This window comes from Manacus vitellinus, unplaced genomic scaffold, assembly GCF_001715985.3.
Source record: "Manacus vitellinus isolate BGI_N305 unplaced genomic scaffold, ASM171598v3 scaffold_17_pilon, whole genome shotgun sequence".
NCBI classification, from domain to species: domain Eukaryota; kingdom Metazoa; phylum Chordata; class Aves; order Passeriformes; family Pipridae; genus Manacus; species Manacus vitellinus.
The window spans coordinates 8,994,089-9,010,311 of record NW_021939256.1 but is presented as its reverse complement, the minus strand read 5'-3'; the positions used below and the strand labels follow the sequence as shown (position 1 = coordinate 9,010,311).

At 37.3% G+C, this 16,223-nt stretch overlaps 1 protein-coding gene across 1 annotated transcript in view; it reads left to right on the top strand.

Annotated features, from left to right (window-relative positions):
• FHOD3 (formin homology 2 domain containing 3) overlaps nt 1-16,223 on the top strand; it is a 347,160-nt gene that overhangs the window by 225,194 nt on the left and 105,743 nt on the right. Inside the window, exons 9-12 of the mRNA XM_029958902.1 lie at nt 5,346-5,489; nt 7,392-7,624; nt 8,836-8,931; nt 11,554-11,556. Coding sequence (XP_029814762.1) covers nt 5,346-5,489; nt 7,392-7,624; nt 8,836-8,931; nt 11,554-11,556 — 476 coding nt within the window. The remainder of the gene's footprint in view (nt 1-5,345; nt 5,490-7,391; nt 7,625-8,835; nt 8,932-11,553; nt 11,557-16,223) is intronic.

The following is a 16,223-nucleotide window of genomic DNA, read 5'->3' as shown; positions in this document are numbered from 1 at the left end:
GTTGTTGATGTTATTTATAAAATGATTTCTTAATGGCAGATATTGTCCAGCAAATATACCTGAGAAGGACTAATATGCCTGGTGACATTTCTGACATTACTCTACTTTTGCTTAGAGTCACCCTTGCTCCTGCTTCCATGATAGTAAAGTTCCTGTTGAGTTTAAAAGACCACCTTATCTTACAGCTGTACTCTTTCTGAAAAAGCATCACCAGTTACATATGCTTCTGTCTGTAGCTGCTATTAAAGGCAAGGTGACCCAGTCTTTAACAGCTCCACTTTACACCTTGGTTTTCTTGTGTACCGATTCCTGTTGCTGAGATAATTCTCTTCATCATTTGCACAGTTGTAATCTACCTAGTGTTTGACTTCCTCAAAGATTTTGTTCTCTGTTGACTCTTTTATTATCCTATAGTTGATTCCTTTAGTCTCAGTTTTTCAGTACATTTAAAACTATTTTTAGGACAAGATAGTTCTTTAAAAACACACAAAAAAAAGAAAGCATCTCGCAGTCAAAGGAACAACGTAGTTACGAAGATCAAGGAAGAGAGGAATCCCACAAATCCACACTTATAATTATGATCTGGCTTATGGGCAACTTTATGATGTTTTTAATGGGATATTTTTCATGATTATAGAGAAAACAGCAAGCAGCATGTAACAGTTGTAATTTTTTCCCCCGCAGAGAATACAAAGAAGGCTCAGATGGTTTCAGCTTTTCTAGGCAAGGAAACAGCAAAGTTTTCAGAGCAGGCAGAGTCCTCGTGAAGGATTTGTCTTAAGGAAACCTACTTCTACTCCATCTTTCTCCATGTATACATTTACAGACTGTTTTCCTTCCTACTTAAGAGAGCAAAACACATCTACTCAGGCCTAAAAATTGCTCCAGTCCTTTTATCCTCTCCCTCTCTTTTGCTTATGATTAACCAATTTACTTAAGCTAATATTTCATTAGCCCTCTCTTAATCTGTGAGGATTTAGGCATTAATGAATCTCTTAAATGAGAGTGATACCAATGCTGCCACATTGCAGATATGCAGATATGTCCGGTTATGTATAGCTCTGGTATAACTTTTGTAATCTTCCTTGGGTTAGTTCCTATGATCTGTTAGATTTTATTCTAATCTCTACTTCCTTGTGTTTATTACTGAAGTCTGGATAGATTAAAGTCTTTGTGTTTCCTTTGTATAAAAGAACTTCACCAACTACTTATCAAATGCAGGAAAAAAATTCTGTGTTGCATTTAATTCGCTTTCTATTCAACTGCTATAAAACCTCTTCATCATTGAGATTACATTGGAAGCTTTGTAAGTTTTAAAATTACTGCTGATTTTCTTTTTACCTGTTATTAATATTGCTTATTCTCTCATATACAGTATAGTTTTAAATAGATAAAATAATTACAAGTTACATAAAAATTAATATGTATTAGTGTAGTCAGATTAAACACTGAATGGTTTTTAGAAGGTCCAGTATAATTTTAGAATTTAAGCTCCAGCTTCCAGTCCAAGTGGGAGCCTAGAGTACCATCCACCAGTAGTCCATAAACTATGGTTAAAGAAATGCTGTTTCAGGTCGGTGTGGTGTTAATACAGCAGCTGGCACATCAGTTACTGATGACCTGCCTTGAGAACATTGCAACTGCTGCACTGCAACAGTGATCATCCCCAAGTTCTGTGTCTGACATTGACCCTACCAGATGTTTTAGGAGTTGTGGTTCCTGGGAAAAATGAGAGAGGCTTCTTCCTATCCCAAAGCAACTGAAAATTTGGCTAATGCCCTAAAGTGTGTTTATTCACCATGTAGTGCTTTTCACCATAACATGTAGGATTTAACTCATGTCTCTCTCTCTAGTGCGTGAGCCTGCTAGTGGAATGCAGGCTGTTGGGCATTTGGTAGCCGAGGCAGGACGCTCGTATTACTTGGACTTTCATGAAACGTTACACACCAAATGGACTTCCTGTTGTCTATATCATCTCTGCACCACTGCTTTGTACTGTGATTGTTTTGTAAATTACAAAAGTCACCGTAATTACTAGTTTTACTAACAAGTGTTAGCCATTTTAAAAACTGAAAATACATAGAACCTTTCAGTCTGGGGGTAATTTATGTCAGCATTTGTTCAGAGACATAACTGAGGATATGTAGTGATAAGAATATTCTGCTATTACCAGCTAATTATGTTGTCTATAGCTCTTATCATTTAGGATCACATTTGGCTGATATACTCTCATAAAGCTTTTCCTTTTTCCACTCCTAATACAACTTCATGTTTTCTTGCCTTTCTTTCTACTGAGACTTTTAAAGGTAGTGGTAAGAAAAACATATTGTTGAGGGTTTGGTAAAATGTTGTTAAGAGGATATATCAGGCTCAAAACTTTTGGGCTGGGTTTTTGGTTTTAATTTAGTTCACGATTCCAAAAATAGCCACTTGAGAGGGAAGAGCTCAAAGCTGTAAAGCCTTTCTTGCAAGGGCTTGAGAAAGCAACTTGGAAAATGACACAACACACCAATAAAAATCTTAATTCAGGGATGTTTCCTCAAACCAAAACTGGATAGAGGCATAGGAGTGAGTCTTGACATTCATATTCATGCTTTGTTTTTACACCTGAGTTCTGAAGAGTTTTGGATTTGACATCTCATTTTTGGTTGAAGATAGCAAGACCGTAACAAAATTCAGCAAACAAACCACAGAGTATGGTTTAAACATGCTTCTCCAAGTGTCTAAATTTTAATTCTCTAGACAGGTTTTCATTTTTTAAGGTTTAGTCCTCAGAACATGAAGAACTATTTGGGACTTGTATGTGTATTTTGATATTGGAGTATCAGTTTGAATTTAACCAGGTACTCAGGAGGAGCAAAGGCTCTTGAAGGACCTGCTCAATCTATGATCTCCAGTCTTCTGCTAGCAGTTTTCTTTCCTTTATAAAGCCACCAAGAAAATGGAGGTCCACTCTTGTTTTCTAATATTACAACCCAGAATTAATCAGTCATTTATGCAAGCACTTCACATTTCTTGTGTTTATTTCCTGAAAAAGTGTTTTTCCTATGATGGATTGAACTGACCTCGTTGAGACACCAGTAGTGCCCTTTTACATTCCACATTATAATGTTAGAAATTGAATCTAATATGCTTTAGGCTCTGAAAGTGAGTCTGTGAGTTCCATGACAAACTGTGCAAAGGAAAAATATTTGATTTCTCTAGTTGAGAGTTCAACTGCCCAATTCTGGCCAGTAATATGCAGTGAAAATTAGATTTCCACTGCTCTGTGATTTAAAATTATATTAACATATAAAAGGCTACTGACAAAAGCAGTTGCCAGTAAATACTACCTTATGCTGCTGTTTTTCCACTCTACAACTTGCCTTACCTTGGATTTTAAAAAAGGTGTATTTGAACATGGGTGATCTGCATATCAATATTAAGACCATTTCCTGATATTTTTAGAAGTAAATGCTCAGAAGATATGACTCTTTATCCCCTCTTTTTTAAACACAACATTACATCTTACTGTGCATGAAGGCCCTCAGGTCAGAATAGTTTCAGTTTACATCTTTCATTTACAAAAGAAAGCCTGATAGTTGAACACCGTTTTCTGTTATAATATTTCCATATCCATGTTAAAGCTCCATTGAATTTGCAGTGTGATAGCTTCATTTGAATCCTCAGATTTTTACTCAGTGTTAGGTGTCAGTTTAGGAAGGAACAAAATATATGTGGTATCTGTTTGCAGCACTTTTCAGGAAGTTTTAGTTTCATAGTCTTCTGTGGGTTTTAAACAGAGGCTTAAGTACTGTCCTGGACAGAGACAAATTTTTAATTAAAACCTGAACATATAACCAGAAAACTTCATTGGTATTTGTGCTAAGAATTCCTGTTGTGGTGATTTTCAGCCGGCAATTTCACCAGTCCTGTAATGACTGAAGAAGAAAATGTTGCTGTGTTGTGTTTAGTTAGAAAAAAAGATAGATTAAAAAGTACCTTGTTGATACACATATTCCAGTGCTTCACATCACAGGAAAGAGGTGTTTAAAGGACAGATATGTCAGCTGCCTATTCCTCTCTCATTAGTCATGTAATTCAGACCCATTTTTCTGAATGTAAAGCTTCTTGGTGTAGGGAGGCAGCCCAGAGCAGCTGCTCTTTTCTGCACTCTGCTGCTCAGAAACACTTTGGAAAACCAGTGTTCACAGAGCACAGTTCATTCTATCCAAGGCATGAGAAGTTGAAACTCTTTTTGGAAAGGGCCTGGGTTTTGCTTCTCTGCCTCTTACTCTTTCTCTCCTCTACTGGGAATATAGATAAGTTACTTAACTAATTAAATGGGAGAGAGGAAACTACTTTAGAATAAACATCCATCTGGTGAGCTACTCCAGAATAACCGTGTTATTTCCAGTCTGCATTCTCAGGTATTTTGCAGAAACAGCTCTGCACAGACTGGTTCTTGTGAGGACATGTATGTTGCTCTGCAAGTAAGTTGCACAGTATGGTCAGTAGTTTCTGCTTAATATGCACAGGATTACACTAATTTTTCTGAATCATCCATAAGGAGCAGTAAAAAATCAGTACAAGGTGAGTAGAAATCAGTGCCTCAAGCAGTTAGTTTTCAATAGCCGTTATTATTAGCATTCTTTATTTTCTAGTGTGCAAAAGCTCCTCTACATTGTCACTGGTAACAACTTACCATATAATCAGGAATTAATAACTCTTAACGTTTTATAGGAGTTAATGAATACCTTTAATATGACTTTTCAAGTTGAAAAGGAGGAGAAGATTCACTATCTCTGTAATATAAAACAATTTGTGCACAGGGAAGATGACTGCTGCTGCAGGTGTGGAGGACAGTAGGCACACGGTGCAGGATATTTCCTGCTGTCCTGACATCACACAGCTGTGCATTGGACTTTTTCTTCTTAAGAGCTAAACTTACAGGAATCAGTAGGAAATCAGCTTTACTCATTTCAGCTAAACTGTTTTTTTTCTCCTTCTTTGCTTTTATCTCTGTGTTTGATGCTTTGACATTCTCTGTTCTTTAAATCTGTACTTGAATAAGTCAGGAAGAATCCAACTGTGTATTTTAAAGGCCCACATTTTCCATACTTTTTTGTATGAAATAACAACATTGATTTGTTTTGCCAATTATTCATTTTTCTACACAGTGCACAGAGTTGTTTGTTAAAAGCTGTGCCACTTGTTTTTTATTTTCTAGCGGTGTCTCTAATCCCACATCATGGGTTTTACTTTATTGAAATCATGCATAGCACCACTTACCACCTGCTTTTAAAATCCTTTGTTTAATTCTTTTCAAAACAAACAGATTTAAATGTTTTTCCTTTGATTCTTAGACGCTGTCGGGATTGCCAGATCAAGACTCTTTCTACGATGTGGTGGATTGTCTGGAAGAGCTAGGCATTGAAGCTATTTCACAGAGACACTTGAACAAGAAAGGAACAGACTTGGACTTAGTTGAGCAATTTAACATTTATGAGGTAACATAACATGCCCTGTTTTATGCATCTTACAGCTTGCGCAAACTTCAAAGCCGAGAGGAGGGAGGGAATGTAACCTAGGTGACATTTGGTTATCTATTTTATTTTAAAAGAAAAACATCTGGTTGCTAGAAGTATTATACACATTTGTATATGTGACCTACTACAGTACATAGCTGTATTTAATGCAAAGGCATTTCATACTAAAGCTGGGGCCTACTCCAAGGCAAACCATCACATTTACTAGCCTTCTTTCTGCAACTGCTAGTTACACATTCTGAAATAAGTAGAAGTTCTTTCCATATGCAAAAGTATGCAGCTTGTGAAAAAGATTCGACTGAGCTCAACTTCACAAATACCACTTGTTCTGCAACTGAATATCCAGCAAGTCCTTGTTTATGAGTTTACACTGGACCAGATCCTATGCAGTTTGCAGCAATGGAGTAATGAGTGACTCCACATTTACCACCTAGGTATAAAATAACTACTTTTGAAGCATTTATATGTAAGAGTAGGATATCCAGTTTCTTAATAATTAGCCTCTTTTCAGACTTTGGAAAGTGTTGAAATGGGGAGGTTTAGGCTGAAGTTAATGTAATGTAAGTGTGAATTCATGTTCTGGTGCGATGAATTTAAATTACTTCATCTCTGCCGAAGTCCAGCGAAGGATTTGATAGATTTGATTCTACATTTCCTTCATCAACTCTACATTCATGCCACTTCACTAACTTTAGCAGAGTTAAGTTTTATATACATCAGTTTTCGGGAAGAGCCAGGCCAGCATAGGAACAAGGGAATGAAAGGGCACCATATCCTTTCTTTTTCTGAGGCTTTCACTTTTTTAAATATGGTGATTAATCTTAAATACAGAAGTTTTTTGTGTGTGCTGAGCCTACTGAAAGACTTGTTTGCAAAATTAGCAGTTAACTTAGTTGGGTACCAGCTTTCTCTTGATGACCAGATTAATTCTAGACATGCCTATGCAGGTTCTTCTTTTTCTCTGCCAGTGTTGGTTTTTATATAAAAAATCTCTTCTTCCTCACAGAAACAGATTTTACACCCTAAAGAGAGATATCTCACTTCCCCTCCCCCCTTTTTTTTTTTAAGTCACTTCTGGTAAGAATTATCAGAATTACAAGACTAATAGAAACAAGAAGATATGCATTCTTCTGATCACCCACATTGCCCTCTGTACCTCTGCCTGTTTGAGTCGATCTTTCTCATGTAAGAATTACTTAAATGTTAGGCTGCATTTCAGATGAGATCCACTAGTAACTTTGTTCTTTCTGCCAGGGATATCTCTCCTCATGTACCATAAGACAACACTTGCTTTGTTTCTGTTAGTGGTATGTCCCATTGGCGTGTCAGTGGTGTGCTGTAGTTTGAGATACTTGGGTATTGCACCCATACTTTAGTCCTCTGCTATTTCTAACACTTTCTAAAGTGTTAGGTGGTAATTTCAACTTGATCACTGCAAGTGTCATGTCTGAACATGAGGAAGTGTTCAGTCAGTCAAAGCATGAGAGGTTTTTTTTTCTGTTGCTTTCACTAAAGCCAAAACTTCATCTAAAAATTTTGGAAGGAAATAAAGGACACTGCTCAGCATCCTTGAAAATTAAGTCTTACATTAAAAAGAAAATGAAGACAAATTAGGAGATACATAAATGTGTTGTTACAGGTCCTGTAGTGTTCTATACAAGGCATTAGTATATAATTCCATGATTAATGCTGCCACGCTGCACTAATGGATAGACAGCAGCTTACGGGGAAAACTGCAGAAATAGCAATGCTAATAGGATTTAATCATGTTGAGATCAGTAAATTTTTAAGCCAAGGAGTGAAGACCTGTGATGCCTAAAGAAACTGTATCAGAAGCCTCGGGTTTCTTCCTTTCTTTCTCAGATGACACTGAGGCATGAAGATGGAGATGAGAGTGCTGACCCCCCTCCCAGTGGGCGCAAGGATCGGAGAAGGGCCAGCCTTGGTGCTGGTGAGAGAAGGGGGTTAGAGCGCCGACGGAGCCGCAGGCACTCAGTACAGAATGTCAAAAGCACTTTATCAGCCCCTGCAAGTCCATGTGGCCAGTCCAGCTTCATGCTGGGCCATGGACAGCGCGTTGACGAACTCAGTGAGAGGTAAGTGCATGAGCTGAGGAATACTCCATTCTTCTCCCATTACTTTCCCTTATGTTCATTGCACTTTATTAATATGACAGACTTTTCCTTATTTTCCTCTTTTCATTGAAATAAAAAAAAACACCACCACCAAAAAGAGATGGATTTGTAGGTGACTTACCTACATAGTTAAGTTCTTTGGCACCATCCATCCTAAGTAAGTCGACCCAAATCACATGTGGTAGAGTATTCGATATGGGAACTAAGCTTAATTTTATCCATTGACAGATTTTATGTTCACTATGTCCACATAACAGAAGATTGTAACAAGGGCATTGTACCATTAGTGCAGAGCTATTTGTCCTGTATATATTACAACTCATTCTTATTTTTTTCCTCCTTTACAATCAGCATTCCAGCATAAATATTTTCCTTTGGGGCTACACGGTAGTAGTGAATATATCTACTGTTTTATAATTAGCAAAAGAGAGGCAGTAATGATTAGTTGAGCAGCAGTCTGCAACAGTGGAGTCAGTTAAAGACAATGTCTTTGCCAGTCCGATAATGGTTTTTTTGGGCTATGCATGCTTAGGAAAAAATGGAGCTGCAGATCCTCAGAATGTCTGACTACTGCACAAGACGGCTGGAATTAATTTTACGTAAATTAGATGTCTGATCAGCTCAACTCCCTTTGATGTCAGTGGAGTGCAGCAAGCACTGGTAGGCTTATCTAATGTATTCTACACGCCTGAAATTTCAAGATGAATCGTGCTCTGAAACTAGCTGTTTGCTGACTATAAAGGGAATCTGGCTGACCAGCTCGGGTGAAGATACATAAGCTGCAGATAGCTAAAGCTGGACACTGTCATCCCACTGCTGAAGATGCCATTTGCAAAACTGGAGCAGGGTCCATGAAGAGCGTATCTTGTATTAATTATAACATTTGGGAAGTTCATAGGAGGTTTTCTGTTGGTTAGCACTGGGTATGAATTTAGAGCCTTAAAATCCTGCATTACATGTAAAGCAGTCCTTCTTGCAAAGCAGACTGAGTCGACTGAGTTGATTAAAGGTTAATGGATTCTGGCAATATGAAAATGAAGGACTCTAGATAACTGAAACAGTAGTTGCATATTGTATACTACATAATAGCACTTTATTTTCTTTCTTTTTTTTTTAACTTCTTGAATTTGGCAACACATTCATACCTGTTTTCCATCATCTTCTGTGGCCAGGGTCTTCAGTGGGCTGACAGCTGAGAGTCCCATTGTCTTACAGGCTGATAACAAGGATGACAGTGCATTTGAGGATGAGTTTAAAGCATCTTCAGTGTGAGTACAGCTGGGAACTTCAGCTGCTCTGCCTGGTGCATGACCTTGAGCCCTGCTTCATGACTTAACAGTGTGACTGGAAATCTGTGTCCATGGACGTGTAGCAGATATCATTGGCTTTTTTTGTTAAACTGATGAACTGATGATGAGGAGATTCTTCAGCTCTACAGAAATTGTTCATTCTCTTACTGTTAATTAATTAAACAAATAGAAGCCATGCAGGATAGCAGCTTCTACCAATACATTTTTTCAATATTAATGTTTGCTTGCTAGCTTTATTTTGCAGTGTTGAGTAACTCCTAATAAATTTGGGGTTGAGCTGATTTTTAGTAGGAATAAAATTGAGGGAATAAAAACACAACAGAGTTGTTTCATAAGTTCATTGAAATATTTTTTTCACCAACATAGCATAATTTGAATAATTATCCTACTTTTTGAAAAAAAATTATCCAGTTCTGGTCCACATCCTCTTGGACAGTGACATAATTTAAAGCATAGTTTAAGTTTAAATCCAGGAAAGTCTTTATCTAAGTAGTCAAATTTAATTTTGTGTTGCAGTTGTCCTTGAAATCTTCTGTAGGAGAATAATTAGGTTCTCTTCAACTCTGTTTGGAATTTCTAACTTACTCACCTGCCTCTGTAAGGAAAAAGGCATTCAGCAATGAATGTGTGTAACACTGATCTTTACTTTGCATATAGTTAAATAACATTCCTGCCCTCCTCTTAGCAGGGAAAGACAGGAAATATTACTTGTAGGTAGAAAATAAGATTTTTTGCAACTGGACATTACAGACTACAGAATATGTATCAGTACCTGAAGATGCAAGTTCTATGCCCAGTGAAATTTTTAAAGTCACCATAAAAAGAAGTTAGTCAACTGTTGAATGACTCATGCAAGGTTTTTACACATTTATAAAGTTTGAATTAACCTTAAGTGGAAAAAGGTTTTGTGGAATCAAGTTTTCAAATTTGAGCACGTGGTCTCCAATACAACATATTTATTAGTTTAAAGGACCTTAATAGAGTATCATCAGTGTAGGCCTTGCTGCAATTTGCATTGAAATTTTAAAATATGATGCAGGCATCACCTGGTTTTGTCAAAAGAAAAGTGTGTTATGTCCCTTCTGCTTCCATTGTTAATGTTGTACAGAAGAATCTGTACAAATGGATAAAAATTGCTGTAAACTGGAAGTGACTTCTCTTCACCTGTAAAATAACTGTCTTCTGCTAATGACCTTCTTCTAGTTCATAATCCAGGTCCCTCTTGAGAAAGGAAAAAGTTGGCAGTAAGTTTTTGCAGAGCCGTATTTCCAAAAATTAGTCTTCAAAATGGGTATTCCTTCACTACATTTTCTTTCCCAATAGGAAACACGTAACAATACTAATGATAATCTTATTGTGTTGCTCCTGCTAAACTTTGTGCGTGGTTGCAGATGTCTTATGTCTGGTTTTGCGGTGGATTAGACCCAGCAGAATTGCTTCTGATGGACATGGTTAGAGATTGAAGTCACACTCTTACACTCTACCAAATTTTATTTTGGGCAATTTTCTTTGTTATTTTTTGACTTCTGTACCAAAGTCAGTAGAAGATTCAAGTTCTTCCTCAACGTTCTCCTTCCCACAATGTTCATGTTTCTTTTCTTTCTAGCTCATCAGCTGTTTTGGCAGTTACTTTGCTTTTGTTTACCACATCAAACAGATTGTCCACAGTCATCTGCTCTATGTCAACAATAAGTCTTCCAAAAAGAGAAAAATCCGTGGTGCCAGTAAAAAAAAAAAGACAATATTGGCCAAATTCTGTTCTGTCTCACAATGCTCTATATCCAGAAAAGCTGCCTGAAGTCAATGGAGTTGCTCTGATCTACACCAGGCTAATTGAGAGCAGACTTTGGGTTTTGAGCTGGGTAAAGTTGACCGTAAATGCTAAGGGCAACCAAAAGGACAACTTGCAGGCCTTTTTCATCCATTTGGCAGCCTTCTTCCAAACTAAATGTATTGCTTTTTAGCTTGTGGTTCAAAATAAATAAGGACTCAAATATGCTTTGTGTTAAAATAGTTTTCATGGATCCTGATGTGCCTGTTACTAAATAAATAAGTAAAGAAGTAGATAACAAATGCTAACTAAGAAAGGCTGAAGGTTGATTTAAGGGTTTGTACCTACTGCAGTGTACTTTAAGATGCCTGTCCCGACCACCAGCAAGTTTGTTTTGCCTAAACTGCTTTCTGTTACAATGATGGTGTGGAACACCAATAAGCCTGCGGAGAATTTCAGTCCTGTCAAAACGTTGTTTTAAAAAACCCTTTGCTGGGGGTACCTCCTAAGATCTTCTGCCCTGGTCCAAATTGATTACTCTCAATCTGTGGTCTAGCATGCTGTTTCTTAAGCATTAGACTTTAAAACGCATTCTTCCATGGATTGTGTTAGGGTTTTTTTTCTTTTTAAAGTAAAGCTAGCTTTTTCCAACCACACGCGTGGATAGAGTCAGGGAAAAATCTAAGGAGTGGCATGGAATTTGCACTAGATTTATGTTGTTATTGTATGCAATGATCTCTGGCTATATAAGCATTAAAAGGCAAATTTCTGTCTGTCTATCTTTCAGTCTTGTCCTGTCTGGCTTTGAGGGAGTAGAAGGCAGGTAGTTCAGAAGTTCTCAGCACTGCTCTGAGGAGTTCTGTACATACAAAGCAGAAACAAGGGCTTCTCCCAGTTTTTCAGATTAATGTGTTTCTCGGTTTGCTGCGCACTTCCCTTTCTTCTCTACCACGCAGAGACCATACTCATCTCTCTCCCACAGTGTCCTATCAGAGCTGTGTTATCCAGACTTAGCCAACACACTCAAAGGAGCTTCTATGAGATTTACACTGACACCTCTTACCAACATTGGATTGAATGGCTCCATCAAAGCTTTATGGAATTAGTTACAATCAAGGACTGATGTTCATGAAGTTGCAAATAGCTAAGATTAGGTATTTACCTCACTCTGCTGGACTCTCTGCTTTCTTTTTTTTCTTCATAGCTTTGATTTATTTTATATCATCAAAAATCACCAAAGAATTACTAAGATTGATCATATAACACTATATATGTTCATCTAGAGATAAATTTGCTGTGGTTGGTACTTTCTTGTCATTATTCCTGTGTTTGACACTTAACAAGTGAAAGAACTGACTACCATCTTAAGAACTCATCAGAGTGGAGCCTGAATCCTGAATCAGTGACCAAAGCTGGCTTCAGCAGGCTATCTTTTTTAGACTGTGGGGCTAAAAAATATGAGGAAGACTAACTTTTCAGATTCACTTGAGGCTTCCAGGTTTTTTGATCTGAACAAACTTTCAGGAGAGCTATATGAGATTAAAGCTTTATGAGATAAAAACAGCAGAGACGCAAACAGGGAGTTGCACGTCTATGAACTTTAGTTAGGGTCCTACCTTAAAGGCTGGTAGGACTCTTCCTCTGAGCAAAGAGTAGCACAGGGAATTCCAAAGTTTCCCACAAATTTCTAGACTAGATGGAAACAGTGTGATTGCATGGGGCACACTGGGCTCAAGAGCTTTCACACCCTTTATGGCCCTAGGGGAAAACTAGGAAATTTTTGTCTAAATAAAGCAAGCTGTGCAGAAAAGTCATAAGGATCTGTTTGTTAGAAAATACATGTTCCTGATGCTTGAGGATTGCCAAGATGCAGGCAGAGATCGTGACGCTATTTTGGTTTTACCAGAAAACAATTAATACAGCTGAGCCTCTGATGCTAAGCATTTTTTGTGCTTAGCTTCGGATTCCCGTCGAGTTTCTAACCAACAGCACAGGCGTTAGCTTGACTGTTAGACCCCATGAACTGATTGTTCAAATTGCTTCATGTACAGCCAGGGCTGCAGGGTTGGTTCATCCAAAACAGAGCTGAGACTTCTTTTTTATTATTATCATTTTCCAGGTTTTCAGACATCCTAAACCATAACTAATCTGTGACTTTTCTAGCATTTACTATGGCAAAATTCTAGGTTTTGTCATGGTATTTCAAGTTATAGTGACTTTCCACAACACTATATGAAATGTTTTGATTTTATAAATATTTATGGCTATAAATCAAAGTGCTGGTTATAGTGGTGGGTGGGGTTTATTTTATTTTGTTTAGGATGGCTACATTCCCCATCTCTTAGACTTGCTATCTGTGTCAAATATGATGAGTGGTAGGATAGCTATGAAACAGCAAAGTGGGGAGACTCAACATCAGCATTTAATGTAAGACTGAGGCTGTGGTATGGAATTAAAGGCCCAGGAGAGAGAAGAAGTTAATTTCTTTTTTATTGCTGTAATAGAAGAAAACACATGTTGGGTGGTGTTTTTTTCCTTGATGTTTATCTCTGGGTCCTAGTTTTGGATATTTGAAACAACTGAGGCATGAAACTTGACGAAGAAAACATCTTCAAGATAAACACGCAGTCACATATCTGTGGATATGCTAAGAATCTCTTTAATACACACACATATGAGCTGAACTACCTAGCATTTGGGTGTGCTTTGACCTAGAATGGCATATGATCAGTTGTAGGAGAGATAATAGCTTTTTTCACTATTTGATTGGTATGGGTAAAAATGGAAATGGAATATAAAAAAGAAGTGGATTTGGGAAGATTTATCTGTGAAATTAAATGGCTTGGTAAGGTAGCATTTGTTCATAGCATCAAACTTTTATTAGTCTTTGACAGCAACAACATACAAAATCTGATCTGCTGTTTTAGGTTTGGAGTAGGGAGGATACATTTATTTCTTCTGTGCAGATGGGGTTATTTGAAGCATGAAGTCAAGCAGACTTGAAGGGAAAGAATAAAAGTGTGAAATTTGTAATCTTAGTCTTTGTAAGAATATCTTGGAAGCTCCTATAAGGAATGCAGTAGAGGAAGAGACATGAAATAGATTAAGAAAAAATTTCCTTTGAAGCCATACCATAAAAAAAGACTTCACTGATGTATAGGTAAGGATTGACCCACTAATGCATAAGTAATAATAACACAAAAATTTAAAAGTTACAGCTTGATGAGTATCTCAAGTACAGGTCCTATTACTGTTGATACCATCACTTTTTATTTGAATTAAAATATCTCTGTAGATATATCAGGTTTTCTAGTAGGGATACTCTTTGCTGACTGTGGGTCTTGATGAAAGGAAATATTTAATACTTGGTATAAATGCAGAGTCCAGTTGGCAGCACTGTACTTTACTGTAAAGGCAATGGTAGATTTTCCTATTTAAACTTCAAGAGGAATGAAAAAGGCACTGAAGCGTAAATGAGATTATAGCCGTATGGCAAATAAAGTCACAGCATTGACTTTCATTATTTTACTTTATTTTTCCACTGGGTGTTTAGCTTTGATGAATTACCCGAGGAAATGCAATGCCAAACCAGGAGGTGAATGTGTTTCTCTGGATCTGCATGATAGTGTCTTATGCACTGGAGTTTACATGCCTTTGAGAGTTCACCTCTACAGTGTGTTTTACAGTGTTGGTAAACATGATCCTATGAGGCCAGGAAATTTTTTTTAACACATAGGATGCAATGGGAGAAAAAAACCCCAGCAGTTTGGCAGGATGCCATTTCTCTTTGAAGTAAGGATCAAGAACAGTGACCTTCAAGTGTTAATCAATATGCAGTTCCAAGTTCTGAAAATGCCATTTCTCCTCTCTTTCTGTATATATTTCAGTATATATTGCTCCAAAAATCTAGCTACATCTATCTATGTTTCTTTACCCCTCTGCTCACAGAAATGTAAAAACAGCAATCATATTCAATGATCAGAGTTGTGACTCTTGAAAAGTCTTTGCAAAGCCTTGACAGTATCTTAAGCAATACTCTGCTGTCTTTCTCTGCTTTGATATGTCCTATATAACAAGTGTGGAGCTGTTACCTAGATATTATTTAGGTGTGCAAAGCTGTTGCTGATCATATTTTAGGGATAAGAAAGTAACAGTAACCTAAAGAACAGCATCATATGAAGGCATAGTGAGTGCATGTACTTCACATCATTTGTCAGTTCCTCAAGTTTTTGTCTGAACTGTTTTCTTTGTTTAGGGAAGAAATACCAGGATCATTTTCCTTTTGACCTTTGTAATTATGCATCTTAGTCTTGCTGTATGCAGAAGGTCAAATTCTGAGGCTTTGTAAGTATGTTGTTATGCAGATCATTTCATGTACTTTCATCTTTGCATAGTTGCACCAACTGCAGTGGTCCGTCACGTGTGGCAGTGGAATGGAAAATTGCAGTGGGGTTAATAGGTTGTTTCTTTCATTTTATTTTTAATAAAAGAGGAAAATATATTGCTGTATCTTTATATAGAGTAATAAATTATGAATTTAAATTATTACCACTTTCAGCTTTCTCATAAAAGACTAGTTGAATCTGTTTTGGCAGCTAGGATAGAAGAAAGGAAGAAGCAGCAGAAGTGTACTAAAGCATTTGTTTGTTTTACAATGACTTAGGAATTTGGCTATGAATTGTGCTGTCTAACCTGTGAAACTGGAATTTCACTCATTTTCCTTCATAAGGACAATGACAAGAGAAAGTAAAATTGTATCCACTGTGACTTGTAAAGATCTTTCCTTGATGGCACCTGTTAGGGGTTCAGGGATGCAGCTTCCAAAGTCATAAGAGGTAATACAGGTCAGAGGTTTTATAGGAGGGAGAGTGGGAAACAATCGTGAAAGGAAAAATTGTGAGATCGATTGTAGTATTTAATTTAAAATAATATTGTGGAGTGGCTAATGGTGACCTATTTCACTGAATGTAACCTGTAATCCTGGTCACAGAATCATAGAATGATTTGGATTGGAAGGGACCCTAAAGATCTACTTCCAACCCCCTGCCATGGGCAGGGACACGCCTCATCAGACCAGGTTGCTCCGAACCCTATCCAACCTGTCCTTGAACACTTCCAGGGATGGGGAATCAAAGGCAGTGAAAGTTTAAATGGAAGTCATTTGAAGAAGCTAAACTGTATTTAATGTCTTTAATGGCACATAAGGTGATTTTCAGAACGTGTGGGAAAACTAACCAATAGCTTTACAGTTCCCCAGTACTTTTTCCTCTGGGTCACTTCATAACTCAAAGACTCCTTTTTTCACTGAAGTTGAGTGTTTTTGTTTCTTGGAAATTTCTATATAAATCTGTGGATGCTTGCAAAAGGCTCAGAATTACACTTAAAGTTGCAAAATTTAGAAGGAAAAATACTTTAGAAAGGTTAAATGAGCCCTATACAAAGTGGAATCATACCACAAGGAAGATATTTTAATGTGCTG